This window comes from Cebus imitator, unplaced genomic scaffold (assembly GCF_001604975.1).
Source record: "Cebus imitator isolate Cc_AM_T3 unplaced genomic scaffold, Cebus_imitator-1.0 Scaffold445, whole genome shotgun sequence".
Lineage (NCBI taxonomy): Eukaryota > Metazoa > Chordata > Mammalia > Primates > Cebidae > Cebus > Cebus imitator.
Window position 1 is genome coordinate 1,257,816 of NW_016107760.1, and position 15,382 is coordinate 1,273,197.

Genomic DNA, 15,382 nt, shown 5'->3' on the forward strand with positions numbered 1-15,382 from the left:
AAAAAAAAAAAAAGAAAAAAAAAGAAGACAGACACAGGGACAGGGCTGATTGATATTCAGCCAAGACGCACCAGTATGGCAGTGCTAGTTGCTAACAGCCAGCATCTGTGTATATTTGTTTGTACTTATACCACACAGAAAACAATGTCCTTGCATGGGGGCACAGATCTTCACCATAATCTGGTAGGATCTGTGGAGGTCAGAGGTGACCTGTAAAATAACAAATGGCAAAAATGGCTTGACCTTGACCCATCTATTACCTCCACCTGGATGGAGGGATGGGCCCAGAGGCACAGAGGGTATTGTGGCTGGTAAAATTTTCTATGATTTGGAGGAAATATTATAGTTATAGATAACACGTATACAGATGTAACAATTATATAGATGTGCCAGGCATCATTCCTTTTTTAAAAAATATTTTTATATTTTTAGTGACAGAGTCTCAACTTTTGTCACACAACTTCAGGCTGAAGTATGGTGGCACAATGATAGCTCACTGCAGCCTCAAATTCCCAGACTCAAGTGATCCTTCCACCTCAGCCTTCCAGAGTGCTGGGATTAAAGGCACCACACCTCCAGGCATCATTCTCTATGCTTTATATACTTGGCTTCATTGAATCCTCACAATTCATACCTGCATTTGCAATTCATACCTGCATTTCACAGGTGAGGAAATGAAGATCTAGCAAGGTAAGTAATGTGCCCAAGGTCCCACAGTTTGGTAAATGACAAAACTGGGATTCTGACTGAGTCAACCTGCTTCAGAATTTGTGCACTTAACAAATATGCTATACGGTAGGGATGCCAAAACTTTCCAGATGAGAATAATCACTGGAGGAAGAGCAGCCAAAATACCCAGGTAGGTATGGGTACCCCTAACTACCCCCCTCACCCAGCAGCATCCCCCCAACCCAACAGTCTCATCTAGAGTCATGGAGCTATAATGAAATAAGCCTGGACGCCATCACGGTAATGGCAGTTCTAATAAAAAGGAAAAAAATCAAAAGATGTTCAAACCAATGGGGAGAGCTGACATTTCCTCTCCTGAAGATATTCCAGCTAAAACTTCAATTCTGAGTTTTGTTTCTACAACAAAGAAAGAGGTGGTGGTGGTGGTAGAGGGATTACTTTCTTTCCAAAAATTAAAACAGTCTGTGTAAATATCCAAAATCATTTCCATGAAAATTCCTCTTCAGGGAGGAGGATGAAGAGAAGTGGGTTACAGGGTTTGAGACACAGTTAGATAGACGGAATAAATTCAGTGTTTGATAGCAGAACAGGTTGATTATAGTTAAATAAAAAAGCACTTTGGGAGGCCGAGGCGGGTGGATCACGAGGTCAAGAGATCGAGACCATCCTGGTCAACAAGGTGAAACCCCATCTCTACTAAAAATACAAAAATTAGCTGGGCATGGTGGTGCGCGCCTGTAGTCCCAGCTACTCAGGAGGCTGAGACAGGAGAATTGCTTGAACCCAGGAGGTGGAGGTTGCAGTGAGCCGAGATCGTGCCATTGCACTCCAGTCTGGGTAACACCGAAATTCTGTCTCAAAAAATAAATAAATAAATAAAAATGTACTTGGGAGATGGATATCTTAAATATCCTGACTTGATCACTACACATTATATACATGTAACAGAATTTCACATATACCCCACAAGTTTGTACAAATAATGTGGATACAATTTTTTTAAAAATCTCTTACATGTGACCTGAACTATATTCAGCTGGCTGTGTAACTACTTGGGAGTTGCTAGGGAAAAAATTGAAAGAAGAAAAATACTTTCTTCTGGAAGTCTTTCATTTTCGTTATCATTTTGAGACAGGGTCTTACTCTGTCACCCATGCTGGAGTGCAGTGGCACAATCTCAGCTCACTGCAACTTCTGCCTCCCAGGCTCAAGTTACCTCCCCACCTCAGCCTCCTGAATAGCTGGGACTACAGGCGCATGCCACCATGCCTGGCTGACTTTTTGTATTTTTAGTAGAGATGAGGTCTTGCTACGTTGCCCAGGCTGGTCTTGAACTCTTGGGCTCAAGTGATCCTCCCACCTTGGCCTCCCACAGTGCTGTGATTAGAGAAGTAAGCCACCATGCCCGGCCTCATCTTCATTTTCCTTGTTCTGATAGGGATAATTTTGTCAACTCCACCCCCTTTTTTCCCCTTTAATCCTCTTTAATTGCATGTGTATTTGTGTCTAGATTTAGTTTGGGATGGGGAGGACATAGTACTATTATATGATGTCATAGTGGCTATGCCACAGAAGAATTCAGAAATAATCCACTGCACGAGCACTATAGGAGCTGGTCAGCTTTGCCCTGAACATAACTCCACAGCTATATTGGCTCAGCCATTGCTTCTCAATCAACATGTTAATTGTTCCAATATATCAGTACTAGGCACTGTTACTCACATTCATCAGAGACATAGATGTCTCTTCTTCAAGGATACAGAATTTGGAAGATTAAGTCTAGTTACTGACAGAAGACTGCTTTTGAATTATCTTTTAGATTATAACATCCCATCTGCATATCTTCCTGTGAAATATTGCCTTGATCATTCATATACCTGGCTCGCAGTGGGTGGTCAATAAATGTGATGGATGAATGAATGGTCTGCAATTTCCACACTGCAGCCTTTACCTTCTCATATGATAGTTTTCACTGATTTTCTATTAAAGGCACATGCAGTCAGCAGGCAGGATGAAAACTCTAGAGCCCCTAAGACTCAATCCTAGGAGAGCTATTAAAGCAGTGATTATTGCAAAACACTATGGTATACAAAGAATGAGACTTCTTGGTCATGCCCGGTGGCTCATGCCTGTAATTCCAGCACTTTGGGAGGACGAGGCAGGTGATCACTTGAGGTCAGAAGTTCAAGACCAGCCTGGCCAACATGGAGAAACCCTGTTTCTACCAAAAATACAAAAATTAGCTGGGCATGGTGGCATGCGCCTGTAATCCTAGCCACTTGAGAGGCTGAGGCAGGAGAATCGCCTGAACCTGGGAGGCAGAGGTTGCAGTGAGCTGAAATCCCATCATTGCACTCCAACCTGGGGGACAAGAGTGAGACTTCATCTCAAAAAAAAAAAAAGAGAGACTTGTTGATCAGAAATTGACTGAAGTTGGCTCTAAAAGTTTTCTATCAGCTGGGTGCAGTGGCACACACCTGTAATCCCAGCACTTTGGGAGGCCAAGGCAGGTGGATCACCTGAGGTCAGGAGTTTGAGACCAGCTTGGCCAACATGGTGAAACTCACATTTTCATGGTGAAAATACAAAAAATTAGCCAGGTGTGGTTGTGGGCACCTGTAATCCCAGTTACTTGGGAGGCTGAGGCAGGAGAATCTCTTGAACCTGGGAGACAGAGGTTGCAGTGAGCCAAGATAGCACCACTGCACTCCAGCCTGGGGGACAACAGTGAGATTTCGTCTCAAAAGAAGTTTACTATCAGGAGAATGAAGAAAATTGAGCATAAGTTTTCTGGATAAAAAAAAAAAAAGCTGATTTAACTTGGCTTGAGTCTAAGATCAAAATAGGATGATAGAGAGTCTGAGAGAAACCATATAGAGAATGTTAGCTGATTTTATATGCACTTTATTATTTTTGCTTTGCATATCCTGTGTACTACAGATTGGTTTTAATTGTTGGAATTCATATAATGATAAAAATGAAGAAGTTATTTTTTTTAACTTCCTGTGAAAAACTTGGCCTAAAGTACTTCCTCAACATACACACACTAGTTCCTACTACCCATCCTTCAAAGCTCTATTCATGCCCTGTTTCGTTCATGAAGCCTTTTTTAGTCTACATCTAGACTTTTCAAGCACTTGTAACTACCACTGATTTGGTATTATCAGACTTCTTCATAATATTTTTTTTTTTTTTTGAGACGGAGTCTTGTTCTGTTGCCCAGGCTGGAGTGCAGTGGTATGATATTGGCTCACTGCAACCTCTGCCTCCCAGGTTCAAGTGATTCTTCTGCCTTAGCCCCTCTCCCATCCCCTGTAGCCAGAATTACAGGCGTGCTACCACTCCCAGGTAATTTTTGTATTTTTAGTAGAGAGTAGAGATGGGGTTTCACCATGTCTTCCAGGCTGGTCTTGAACTCCTGATCTCAGGTGATCTAACCACCTTGGACTCCCAAAGTGCTGGGATTACAGGCATGAGCCATCGTGCCCCACCCATAATATCTTTTTAATGTGACTATTTGTTATCTCTCTCAACCAGAATCTCTCTGAGTTCTGGGATATCTGCCCACAATGCCTTGCACATAATAAAGGTTCCAGAGGTGCTGTTTATCTAAACTAGCTTTATTTCCATGAGACTGCTCAAGCACTTATCCTGTGCTAGGTTCTGGGGAAACAGAGGTGAAAAATTCAGATCCAGAGTCTACCCATATGGAGGTTACCTTTTAAATGAAAAAGTGGAAAAGATTAACCCTTTTTAGTCTCTAGAAAGTTGTGAGAAGTTGAAGCAAAAGACCAAAGGAAAAAGTAGAGTTGAAAGTAATAGACTATAAATCAGGATATTATGGCCTCATCTCTAATTTCCTGTGTGTCTTGAGTGCATTCTTAACCATTTATATATCCATTTCCCTATATGTGATACAGGATTCACATGAAGAATTGATTCCTATATGACAGATATAAGGAGACTTTAATCAGAAAATAGATGCAAATCATGTTGGAGGAAACTTTCTGAACCAGAGAAAAAGCATCCATGAAAAACCCACAGCTAACACCATACTGAAAGGTGAAAGATTGAAAGCTTTATCCCAAAGATCAGGAATAAGAGAAGACTATCTGCAATTCTGCTATTCAGTATTGTACAGGAAGTTCTGCCTAGCTTCTAGGTAAGAAAACGAAATAAAAGACATTAAGATTTTTTAAAAAAGTAAAACTGTTTATATGAAATGTCCAGAACAGGTAAACCTTGTAGGGACAGAAAGTAGATTAGGGGTTTCCAGGGCCTGGGGGATGATGGCTGGTAGGAGTGACTGCTAATGAGTTTGAGGTCTCTTTCAGGTGATAAAAATGTTTTCAATTGTGGTGATACTTGCACAACTCTGTCGATGGAATTTTAAAAAGATATTGAATTGTGTACTTTAAGTGGGTAAATTTTATGGTATGTGAATTATATCTCAATAAAAAGGAAAAACACAGAAAAAAAAAAAAAAGAACATTGGAAAAGTTTTTTTAAGACAGAATTTCCCTCTTGTTGCCCAGGCTGGAGTGCAGTGGTGCAATCTTGGCTTACCGCAACCTCCACATCTTGGGATCAAGCGATTCTCCTGCCTCTGCCTCGGCCTCCTGAGTAGCTGGGATTATAGGCATGCACCACCATGCCTGGCTAATTTTGTATTTTTAGTAAAGACAGGGTTTCTCCATGTTGGTCAGGCTGGTCTTGAACTCCCGACCTCAGGTGATCCGCCTGCCTCAACCTCCCAAAATGCTGGGATTACAGGTGTGAGCCTCTGTGCATAGTTTGAACAAACATACATACAGTTTTTTTAGAGAATGACCATTAAGTGCTTAGGGACTAGCAAAAACAGATAAATAAAGCGCTCTTACTGACCAACTCCCAAGATAGGGGTATAGCCTTGTTATACAAACCCACTGCCCATCCACAACCAACTTTTACTCTTTTCCTTTGTCTTTGATAGCTAAACTAATGTACTGTTAGAAAAAGACTGAGACTAAAGGTAGCCCAACAATTTAGAGATCAGAAGCCCAAGACATATGTCTAATTATTAATGTTTTGAAGAGTTTGGAAATTCCTGTTACTCCATCACATCACTCAGGTTTTTCCTCTCAGAGAAAGCTAATATTTATAATAAAAAGCTTAGGTTTGAGTGACACTTAATTTACCCATGGAAAAACGTGCACATGTACCCCCAAACCTAAAAGTTAGAAGAAAAAAAGATACAAAATGATTTTCTTAATGTGGGTTCTTATTACAATGACCTATCTAGTTTGTTAATTAGAGTCATCTCTAGTTCTATGATGATGTGTTGTTGGTCAAGGATATTACCACCACTGCTGCTTTCTGTTTTACTTTTGAAAATGAGTAATATTTTGATAGGCAGCCAAATCATATAAATACAGTAGGGACAACAATCCCATCTATATACGTGATGCCATTGGTGACAACTGGTTATTAGGAAAATTTACATGGAATTTCTTATTTTCTCTACGGTTTTTCACTGTAGTGATAAATTAACACTACCAAGGGTGACTTAATCACATTTCACAGCATGTTTGAAGACAACTTCAAAAACAACTTCCAGGGGAAATTGGACTTGAGCTTAACTGCAAAACAATCAGTATAGCAGAAATGTATTATTTGGTGTGAATTAATTGGTAGAGGACAAATCACTTCAAGAAATCATTAAACTATATGCAATGCCTAATACATGCAGTATTTAAAAAACAGATTTACCTAGGTTCCTCTATTCGAGTCCACCTTGTTCTCTACAGCCTGCTACCTTTAATCTGAAAGTTGGAAAAATAAATCTAGTGAACTTTTGTCATGACATGGCAAACTCACTGGCCATAGGATACAAAAATTATCTTTCACATTTCTTTTTTTTTTCCCTTGGCCATACAATGAGTCTTATCTAATTTTCCCATGTAATGTCTCTGGGACTCATCCTTTCTTCTCCATTCTTGTCATATTACTCACATCTAGGGGTTTATTGACTCTAGTTTATTGCAATATCCACGTAACTGGTTTCCTAATTTCCATCTCTCTCTACTTCAAATATATCTGGCAGCAAGATAAAAGATTACATTTCTGAAAAATAACATTTAATTAAGTAATCTCTCCATTAAAAAACCTTGGCTAGCTCTCCCATGCCTACTGAGTAAACTCCAAATACCATTAGCCTGGTATTTAAGGCCTTCCAAAATCTCGGTCCAAACATTTTTTTTTTTTTTTTTTTCAGACATAATCTCGTTCTGCCACCCAGGCTGGAGTGCAGTGGTGCGATCTTGGCTCATTGCAAACTCCACCTCCTGGGATCAAGTGATTCTTGAGACTCAGCCTCCTGAGTAGCTGGGATTACAGATGTGTGCCACCATGCCTGGCTAATTTTTTTAGTATTTTTAATAGAGACAGTGTTTTGCCATGTTGGCTAAGCTAGTCTTGAACTCCTGGGCTCAAGCGATCCGCCTGCCTCAGCCTCCCAAAGTGCTGGGATTACACGCATGATCCCCTGAGCCCAGCCTGTATTTTCTAGATTTATCATCTACCACCTCTTGGACAAAACTGTTTTCTTTATCATCCCCTGAACCTCCACAAATTATTTTTGCACCTTTGCTTATGATGTTTCTCCTGCCTAGAATACCCTACTCCATCTTTGGAAGCCTGTTCAAAGCTTAACTTTTCTTCACTAAATTCTCCCTGAACGTTTACAATTCACAGTGATCTCTCCTTCTTTGAATGTGATTTTAGTTATAAATGGTGTCATTCATTTGGCAATATATGACTTTTCCTGTCATACATGGCTAATTCTATACTATTTAATTTTGTGTGTCTTGCTTCCTCAACTAGACTGCAAGCTCCTTGGGAATAGGGGCCATTTATTACATTAAAAAATCTGCCCACAGTGCATATTGCTGTGCTAGGGCCATGACAGGGACTAGTTACAGACAGAAGAGCACTGGAGTCTCCCCAAGTTGCCTCACTCTCAGATTGCATCATTTACTAGAGATGACCATTCCTCACACATACATACCAAACATAATCACTTTAAAGGTGAAATTAACTCTGTAGGTTACTCCAAGATATTAAGGAATTATAAACTGCCTTAGAAACATTTGTGAGTCCCCTATTAAAATCCCAAACTAACTTTTAATAAATAAGTTCATGTTCCTCTGAAAGCTTAAAAATGACATATAAAGAAAAATGGCCCCCCAAAAAAGTAAAAAGAAAAATGGCCAGGCCAAAAAAAGTAAAAAGAAAAATGGCCAGGCCAGGAGCATAATCCCTAGGATTTACATGATCACAAAGTGCTCAAAAAGCCAAGGCTCTGTGTAATCCAGTGATATTTGGTGACTGTTTTTTCATCTGTAAAACTGGCTAAACCACATAAGGAAAATAAGTGTAGGCCAGGCATGGTGGCTCACGCATGTAATCCCAACACTTTGGGAGGCCAAGGCAGGCAGATCACTTGAGGTCAAAATTTCGACACCAGCCTGGCCAATATGGTGAAACCCTGTCTCTACTAAAAATACAAAAATTAGCCAGGTGTGGTGGTGCACCCCTGTAGTCCCAGCTACTTGGGAGGCTGAGGCAGGAGAATCGCTTGAACTCAGGAAGTGGAGGTTGCAGTGAGTCAAGATTGCACCACTGCACTCCAGCCTGGGCATCACAGCGAGGCTCCAACTCAAGGGGAAAAAAAAAGTCTAGAACTTGAAGTTCCCATAGAAGGCAGCCAAAATGATATGGATACATCAAGCTAAAAATGTCATTCACATCTTGGTTTCTCCTGAATTATTTAGGCAATCTGAGATTTCTTCATAGATAGAAATATAATCCCAAGCTAGCAGTTGCCAAATCTGTGGTGGTTATATACCTTGACCCAAGACATGCTGCAACCATCAAGTTCTAATTAAAATGTTTATTAATCTTATAATTGAAGAAAATAATCATTACATAACTCCTACCTCAGAATGCTATCAAAGCTTTGAAGTTCTGTGGGATGTACTGACTGCAATCTCAGAAATGTTTTGTTTAGCTTTGTGGATGACTCCAGATGAAGTTTTGGCAACAAATGCTGCTTGCCCTATATAAATCCCTTGGATAACTTGTATATAGAAGGGAAACCTAGTAGATTACCTAGCATCGTCAGATCAAAACTGCAAGGAATAGTAAGCTTGATACACACACACACACACACACACACACACACACACACACACTTTTTTTTTTTTGAGAGGGAGTCTTGCTCTGTTGCCCAGGCTGGAGTGCAATGGCACAATCTCAGCTCACTGCAACCTCCGCCTCCTGGATTCAAACGATTCTCCTGCCTCAGCCTCCTGAGTAGCTGGGATTACAGGCGCATGCCACCATGCCCAACTAATTTTTGTATTTTTAGTAGAGATGGGGTTTCACCATGTTGGTCAGACTGGTCTCGAGCTCCTGACCTCGTGATCTGCCCGCCTTGGCCTCCCAAAGTGCTGGGATTACAGGCATAGCCTATTTATAAGTATATCCTTTCCTTTTGAAATTTTTCTGTTGGTTCCTTTAGCCCATCCTTGACTACTGGTTGGCAAAGATTCAAATGATATCCCCATTTGATAGATGGATAAATATCTGTGTATTATGGAAATATTACCAGTTTTCTTCTCCTCATACCAAGGATTAGTATGATAATGAATTGAGCTTCTTGTCAAGAAAAATGCCAAGTTCAAAGTATTATTTCTTTCACTTCTAATTACAAATAAGTTTTACCTTTTATTGTATTTCATTATACAATTTTACATAGTACCATTATTTTAAGCAATAATTAAGCAAATTGAACTACTGTTTTTGAGCTCTACTTTTCAGCATATAGATTTATCTAAAAAAGTACAAACCAAGCACAGTGGTGCAATTTTCCAGGCACTTTCAAGTTGCTTAAATATTTACAAATATGTAAGCACCCTGTTGGAATGCATGAAAATTTTGGTGTCAAGAAGAAACACTCCATGTATGTCAAATCTTTAAATTTTAACATTTGCACAGCTCCAAATATTCCTGAGAAAAGTCAGTCTCATTGTCATGTACATCTGCATTTCCTCACACTTCAGTGTATCTTGGGGAACCATAACCTCGGTCACTCGATGTACCACTAATTGCACAAAATACATGTAATGTGTTGCTCATCCAGGGAGAATGCATTGTATCTTCTTGTAATATCTAAAACAAAAGAAATCAGCATGGTTATCATGAGGCAAAATAGCCACTGCCAAAAAAAAAGAATGTGTATATGAAATTACAGGCGTATTTCAATTTATCACTGACACTTAGCTATTTAAAAAGACAGAAAGCAGAGAGAGCAAAGAATAACATTACCGACTTAAGTCTTCAAAGCTGTATTACAAAGGCAGCATATCAAAAAAAGCAGAAAAGATCTAGTTACTCATTAAGATAAAGATTGTAAAATGCAAAATTCAATAAAAAGCAAGAAGTAACGCATCTTTAAAATATTTTTTAACAGATGGTCATAACAAGAGCTCTAACAGTAGACTCTGATATGAGTTTATGAATCATCTTCTAACACAGTGGTTCTCGGAATCAGCTATTGGACTTCTGAAACATGTAGATACCCATGCTCCTTCTCTGGAGACTTGAAAATAATACTAAATGAAGATAAAAGTCTTAAGTGCATATTTCTAAAGACACACTATAATTGTATAAGTTAATTGACGCAGAAGATTTTTCTTGGAAAGGAAGAACTTCATAAATATAAAATATAATTATATTCCAATAAGTATATAAACATAGACATTCATATTAGTTTAAATATTTTAAAAATAATCCATTTTGTGTAATCCAAAGAAAAAGCAACGTAAGTCTTGTGCTTAAAGTAGATGGAGGAAAAAAACAGAGTATATACATTATATCCAATCTCTTTACCATAAAGTCCTAACTTAGATCTCAAGCTTTCAATAGTTGGTTCTCAAGTTAGTTGTGAAACTTCAGTATTAAGCCCACAGATTGATTTATAGTGGCAGTACTGAGACATATCATTTGTGTTGCTATAAATCATAAGGTTTAAATGAAATTTATAATAGAGAAATTTCCTCTTACAAAAATATTAACTCATGACACTAATCTGAAAGCGTACTAGAATGTTAAGAGACGAATAACTGATTATGCCTGTCAGATGTGACAGGCCAGGAGGGTACTTATTGCTAAGAAATTATGAAACATACCAAACAGATGCTACAATGACCACCCCCAACTCTAAGAAACCTGCAATTAATAGATTTATGATAATATAAATGCTTTTAAAAATCAAAAGCAGCCAGGCATGGTGGCTCATGCCTGTAATCCCAGCACTTTGGGAGGTTGAGGCGGAAGGATCACGAGGTTAGGAGATCGAGACCATCCTGGCTAACATGGTGAAACCCTGTCTCTACTTTTAGTACTTTTAAAACAAAAAATTAGTTGGGCGTGGTGGCATGTGCCTGTAGTCCCAGCTACTCAGGATGCTGAGGCAGGAGAATCACTTGAACCTGGGAGGTGGAGATTGCAGTGAGCTGAGATTGCACCACGGCACTCCAGCCTGGGTGACAGAGTGAGACTCCATTTTAAAAAAAAAAAAAAAAATCAAAAGCTTGAAGAAGTTTTTGAAAGGACTATATATTCTGGTATTCTGTAACAGACTACACTGAAAAGGGACAAGGAATATCCACCCATGTCTTTTTATCAAGTAATCATTTATGGAGCTCAAGAGAATATCTCAAATTTCAGTACACATTAACACTTTGTCTTATTTTTCAGTATTAACATATGCCTCAAAGTATATGACTACAAGGTGGCTCTCTTTTATATGAAACTCAGTTCACTGTAAAGTCAACATTTGCCAAAAGTGAGGCACACCCAAATATGGTTCCTAATGACAGGATGGCTTGCATAAAGATAAGCCAATACAAGCTAAGAGTTTTCTTGGTTAGCTATCAACATATAATATTAAGAGTCTAAAATATTGGTCTCTATAATGAAGAGAAATAAGCTATCCTTTTTGGGAATAACTGATACAGACAAGTGGGAAATACGACAGATTTGAAAAATCCATGCTTTGAAAGGAAAACAAAATTTTATAAAATGACCAGTCAGAATATCTTGATCACAGTAATAACAGTAAATTGAATCATTTGTTTTCAATTTGAATAATTCAGAGTTCAACACTAGGTCATGCAGCTGCATGCAAATGAAATAACTGTAATATAGTAGATACTCGTTTAAAACAGCATGTGCAATGGTTTTATATCTTTTGTGAAGGAGGAATTTCTGCTGCTTTTTCTATGCATTACGAGGAATAGAAACTAATCAACTGAATAGTTTCTAAAAACAAAGTATATTATCTATTTGATAACGGTATACCTCAGAACAGTTCACCCTCTTGCTTCTAATGACATTGGAGCGCAAAGAACAGAATGATTTCTTACTGATAGTTACATCACTAACCACTTTTTAGGTAATTGTTGCAAATTTGATTTGTATTCTATCACTTAAATGATTAAAGATAATATGAAAAAAATTTAAAATATAGACGTAATAACTTTAAGGTTATGCATTTTGAACCAATACATTTTGCTAAGCAACAATTTCGGGACCCACAAATCATGTTTTCATTTTCAGTCACCCTAATACTTGCCTGCTCATGGATAATGTCCGATAATTCTTTTACCATCTCTCTGAAATTTGACTTTAGCCCTTCATGGTATTCAACTTGATCTTCTTTAATGAGCCGCTCATTTAGTTCAAGTGCAATGCTGCATGCTTGTATGAATTTCCTATGGATGAATATCAAAGATAAAGGTTTTTGTATTTATTCTTAGGAAGTCTCACTGACAATCCATTTGATAACTCAGTTTAGCCATGGCTTGCCTAGAAGGAAGATCAGAATCTTATATTTTCTCACTGTGCATTTGTTAATGTCTCTTCCTAAGTTTGAAATGCCTTCTTTCCCTTCCACATTTGCCCTGTGATTTCGTTTCTTATCTCCTTTAAGACCTGGCTCCAGACACATACTCTCTGGAAAGCCTACTTGCTCAATCATTTACTTGGCATTCTATCAGCTCAGGTTGTGCTGACATTAATTTGCACCTGTAGATAATGAGTCATTCATTTAAAAAGAATTTATTTTGAGCTTACTATGTGGCTAGTACAGTGCTGCATGCTACAGGTATGAAGGATCTTCCCCGGGATGATAAGAAGGAGAACAGAGAGTTGATGACCTATCATAAAAGTTTTTTTCCATTATTTCATGTGTTTATGTTTAATGTCCACAATCAGACTGTAGGTCTTAGAGGACAAAGTACCTTATTGTCCATTTGTTTTATATCCTTGTCATAGCAACTAATAGTCTTTTGCATGTATCAAGCTAATGCCTGATAAATACTGGTGAATATATTACTACTGGTTACTCTGCATCCTGGAACAGCTGATAAAACACAGACAGGAAAAGTAAACAAAGTAAGTTGAGAGCAAATGAATGGATTGGTTATCATCTTTCTCCCTAGTCCATATTACTCAACTGTTTCTCTTCTTCTGAATGAAAACTTTTCTATATTAAAGATATTTCTGTAATAGAAGAGCATTTATACATGGCTTAGCTTTCAGAGCTGCTCACTGAAGACAAGATATTGCATGCCCTAGATTGGCAGAGTCCAAGTGTAAGTAAGGACAGGGGATTGGAGTGAGCCTATGCAATCTTTCCTGCCTCACTTTTATTCCTACCCCAAATGGTCTGAAATGCTGTAACAGGAGGTCAATTGGGTGAAGAAGGAAAGCACATAAGGAACATAAGCTTGTGTTTGCGTCACTTAAAATATCCAAAGCAATATATAGTAAACTGGCATATTTAATCTCTTGGGTCACTAGGGTATTGTTAATGTCCTGCAGGATGAAACAGATGACACATTTTCTCATTCCTCAAAGTGCCATTAGGAGGTCACTTAGATATTATAAAAGACCACAGAGAATGCCCCTTTTTGGAGAGGTATTATTTGGCACATATTTTGTTGTTTTTTCAAAGAAGAAAATAGAGAAAAAGAATACGGGTCTAATCTGAAAACTATAGAACACTTACCTAAACATGTCTTTCAACTCACTCACTTTCTTAGGTGGATACTTGCTAGCTTGGCTGTCATTTAAGAAAGCCCTTGCATACGCTAATGGACCAGCATTGACCTACATTACAAAAGAAGAAAAATGAGAGTGTTAAAGAAGTTTTGGCATTTCTCCTTTTTATTAAAAACTCAAAATATACAAGAAATCCATATCTGAGAAATATATGCTTATTACAAGTTTATTTCAAAAAAAAACCATTAACTAAAGAAAATAATCTACAAAGATGATATTCCAGTAAGTTAGTGATTTCTGATATGTACATACAGGGCTTTACTACAGTCATCAGACTTATGTTAAAGTCCTCTGACATAACACAAAACTTACAAAAGTTCAATGTAATACCTTCATTAAGTGAACAAAAAATAAGGCACAGGTTTTTGCCCTCAGTATGTGCGCAACACACAATTACAATTAATGCTTGCTCTGTGCCCTTATAAAAGCAAAAGAAACATGAAGAAACATTTAATACATTCTGGGCAACCAACATACCTGCACAGAAACACAGCCCTGCAATTTAAGTTGGAGCTGAATCATGTCCACGTCAGCAGAGGAGCAAAGCTTTTGCAGCTCTGCAGTTTTATCTTTTATTTCATCGGTGGCAACGTCAATTGGTTTTAAATTAATCTGCTGTTCACAAGTAATAGGAATCCTCTTCTTCACATAGGGAAATGAGTTTGAAGCTATTAAAATGTTAAGATTGATTTACTGTCTTTAAAAAATCATTTGTTCAAACAGCCAAATTAAAGAAAAAACTCTATTGTGCTTAACTCTCCCCACGCTTTATCTAGAAGATGACTTAGGGTCCCATATAGTACTTCAGGATTGACAGAGAACTTCTCTTTATGAGACACCTCTGGGCAATCATGGATGACATACGGGAAAATGATGGTTTATCACATGGTCGTGCTTGTGCAAACTTGTAACTGAACAGCAGAACAAAGAATGATTAAAATTTCAGTTATATGTTCCAGCTGGCCAGCTGCTACTTGTGTATACTGAAAAAGACCAAGACAAATAAGAAGTTAACATGCAGGGTTGTACTTACTTGTCAAGATTGTACGGCGTTTGCACTGTTCTTCTATACAGCCCTGTTTTTTTCCTGATAAAGTGTAAGGAGCCTCAAAAACAAATCTGCTGATATTATGATTTCTTTCAAACTCAGTCTTTCTTTCTGTGAGTTCTTTGTCATCAATGTAAGGCTTCACATAAGTAACTTGTATATGAGCATATTTTGGATCAAGCTCTTTGGCATTTACCTATAAAATAAGAAAGATCTTTTTTTTCTTTTAATTCAATGGAAGGGAAAAGGAGATATAGGTAACCTACTAACTTCTTAGAGACCAAGTGAGGAACATTGCCATTATAATTATTTTTCCAATCAAGGAGGTCTTCATTCTTCTTTTTAAAACTCACTTCTGATTATAAAGAAGTTACAAGGCCGGGCGCGGTGGCTCAAGCCTGTAATCCCAGCACTTTGGGAGGCCGAGGCGGGTGGATCACGAGGTCAAGAGATCGAGACCATCCTGGTCAACATGGT

At 38.2% G+C, this 15,382-nt stretch overlaps 1 protein-coding gene across 1 annotated transcript in view; it reads right to left on the reverse strand.

Annotated features, from left to right (window-relative positions):
* Positions 1-9,436: 9,436 nt before the first annotated feature.
* DOCK11 (dedicator of cytokinesis 11) overlaps positions 9,437-15,382 on the reverse strand; it is a 191,091-nt gene continuing 185,145 nt past the window's right edge. Inside the window, 5 exon segments of the mRNA XM_017511236.2 lie at positions 9,437-9,900; positions 12,368-12,506; positions 13,805-13,905; positions 14,335-14,525; positions 14,891-15,101. Of these exon segments, the coding sequence (XP_017366725.1) occupies positions 9,781-9,900; positions 12,368-12,506; positions 13,805-13,905; positions 14,335-14,525; positions 14,891-15,101 (762 nt within the window). The 3' untranslated portion in view covers positions 9,437-9,780.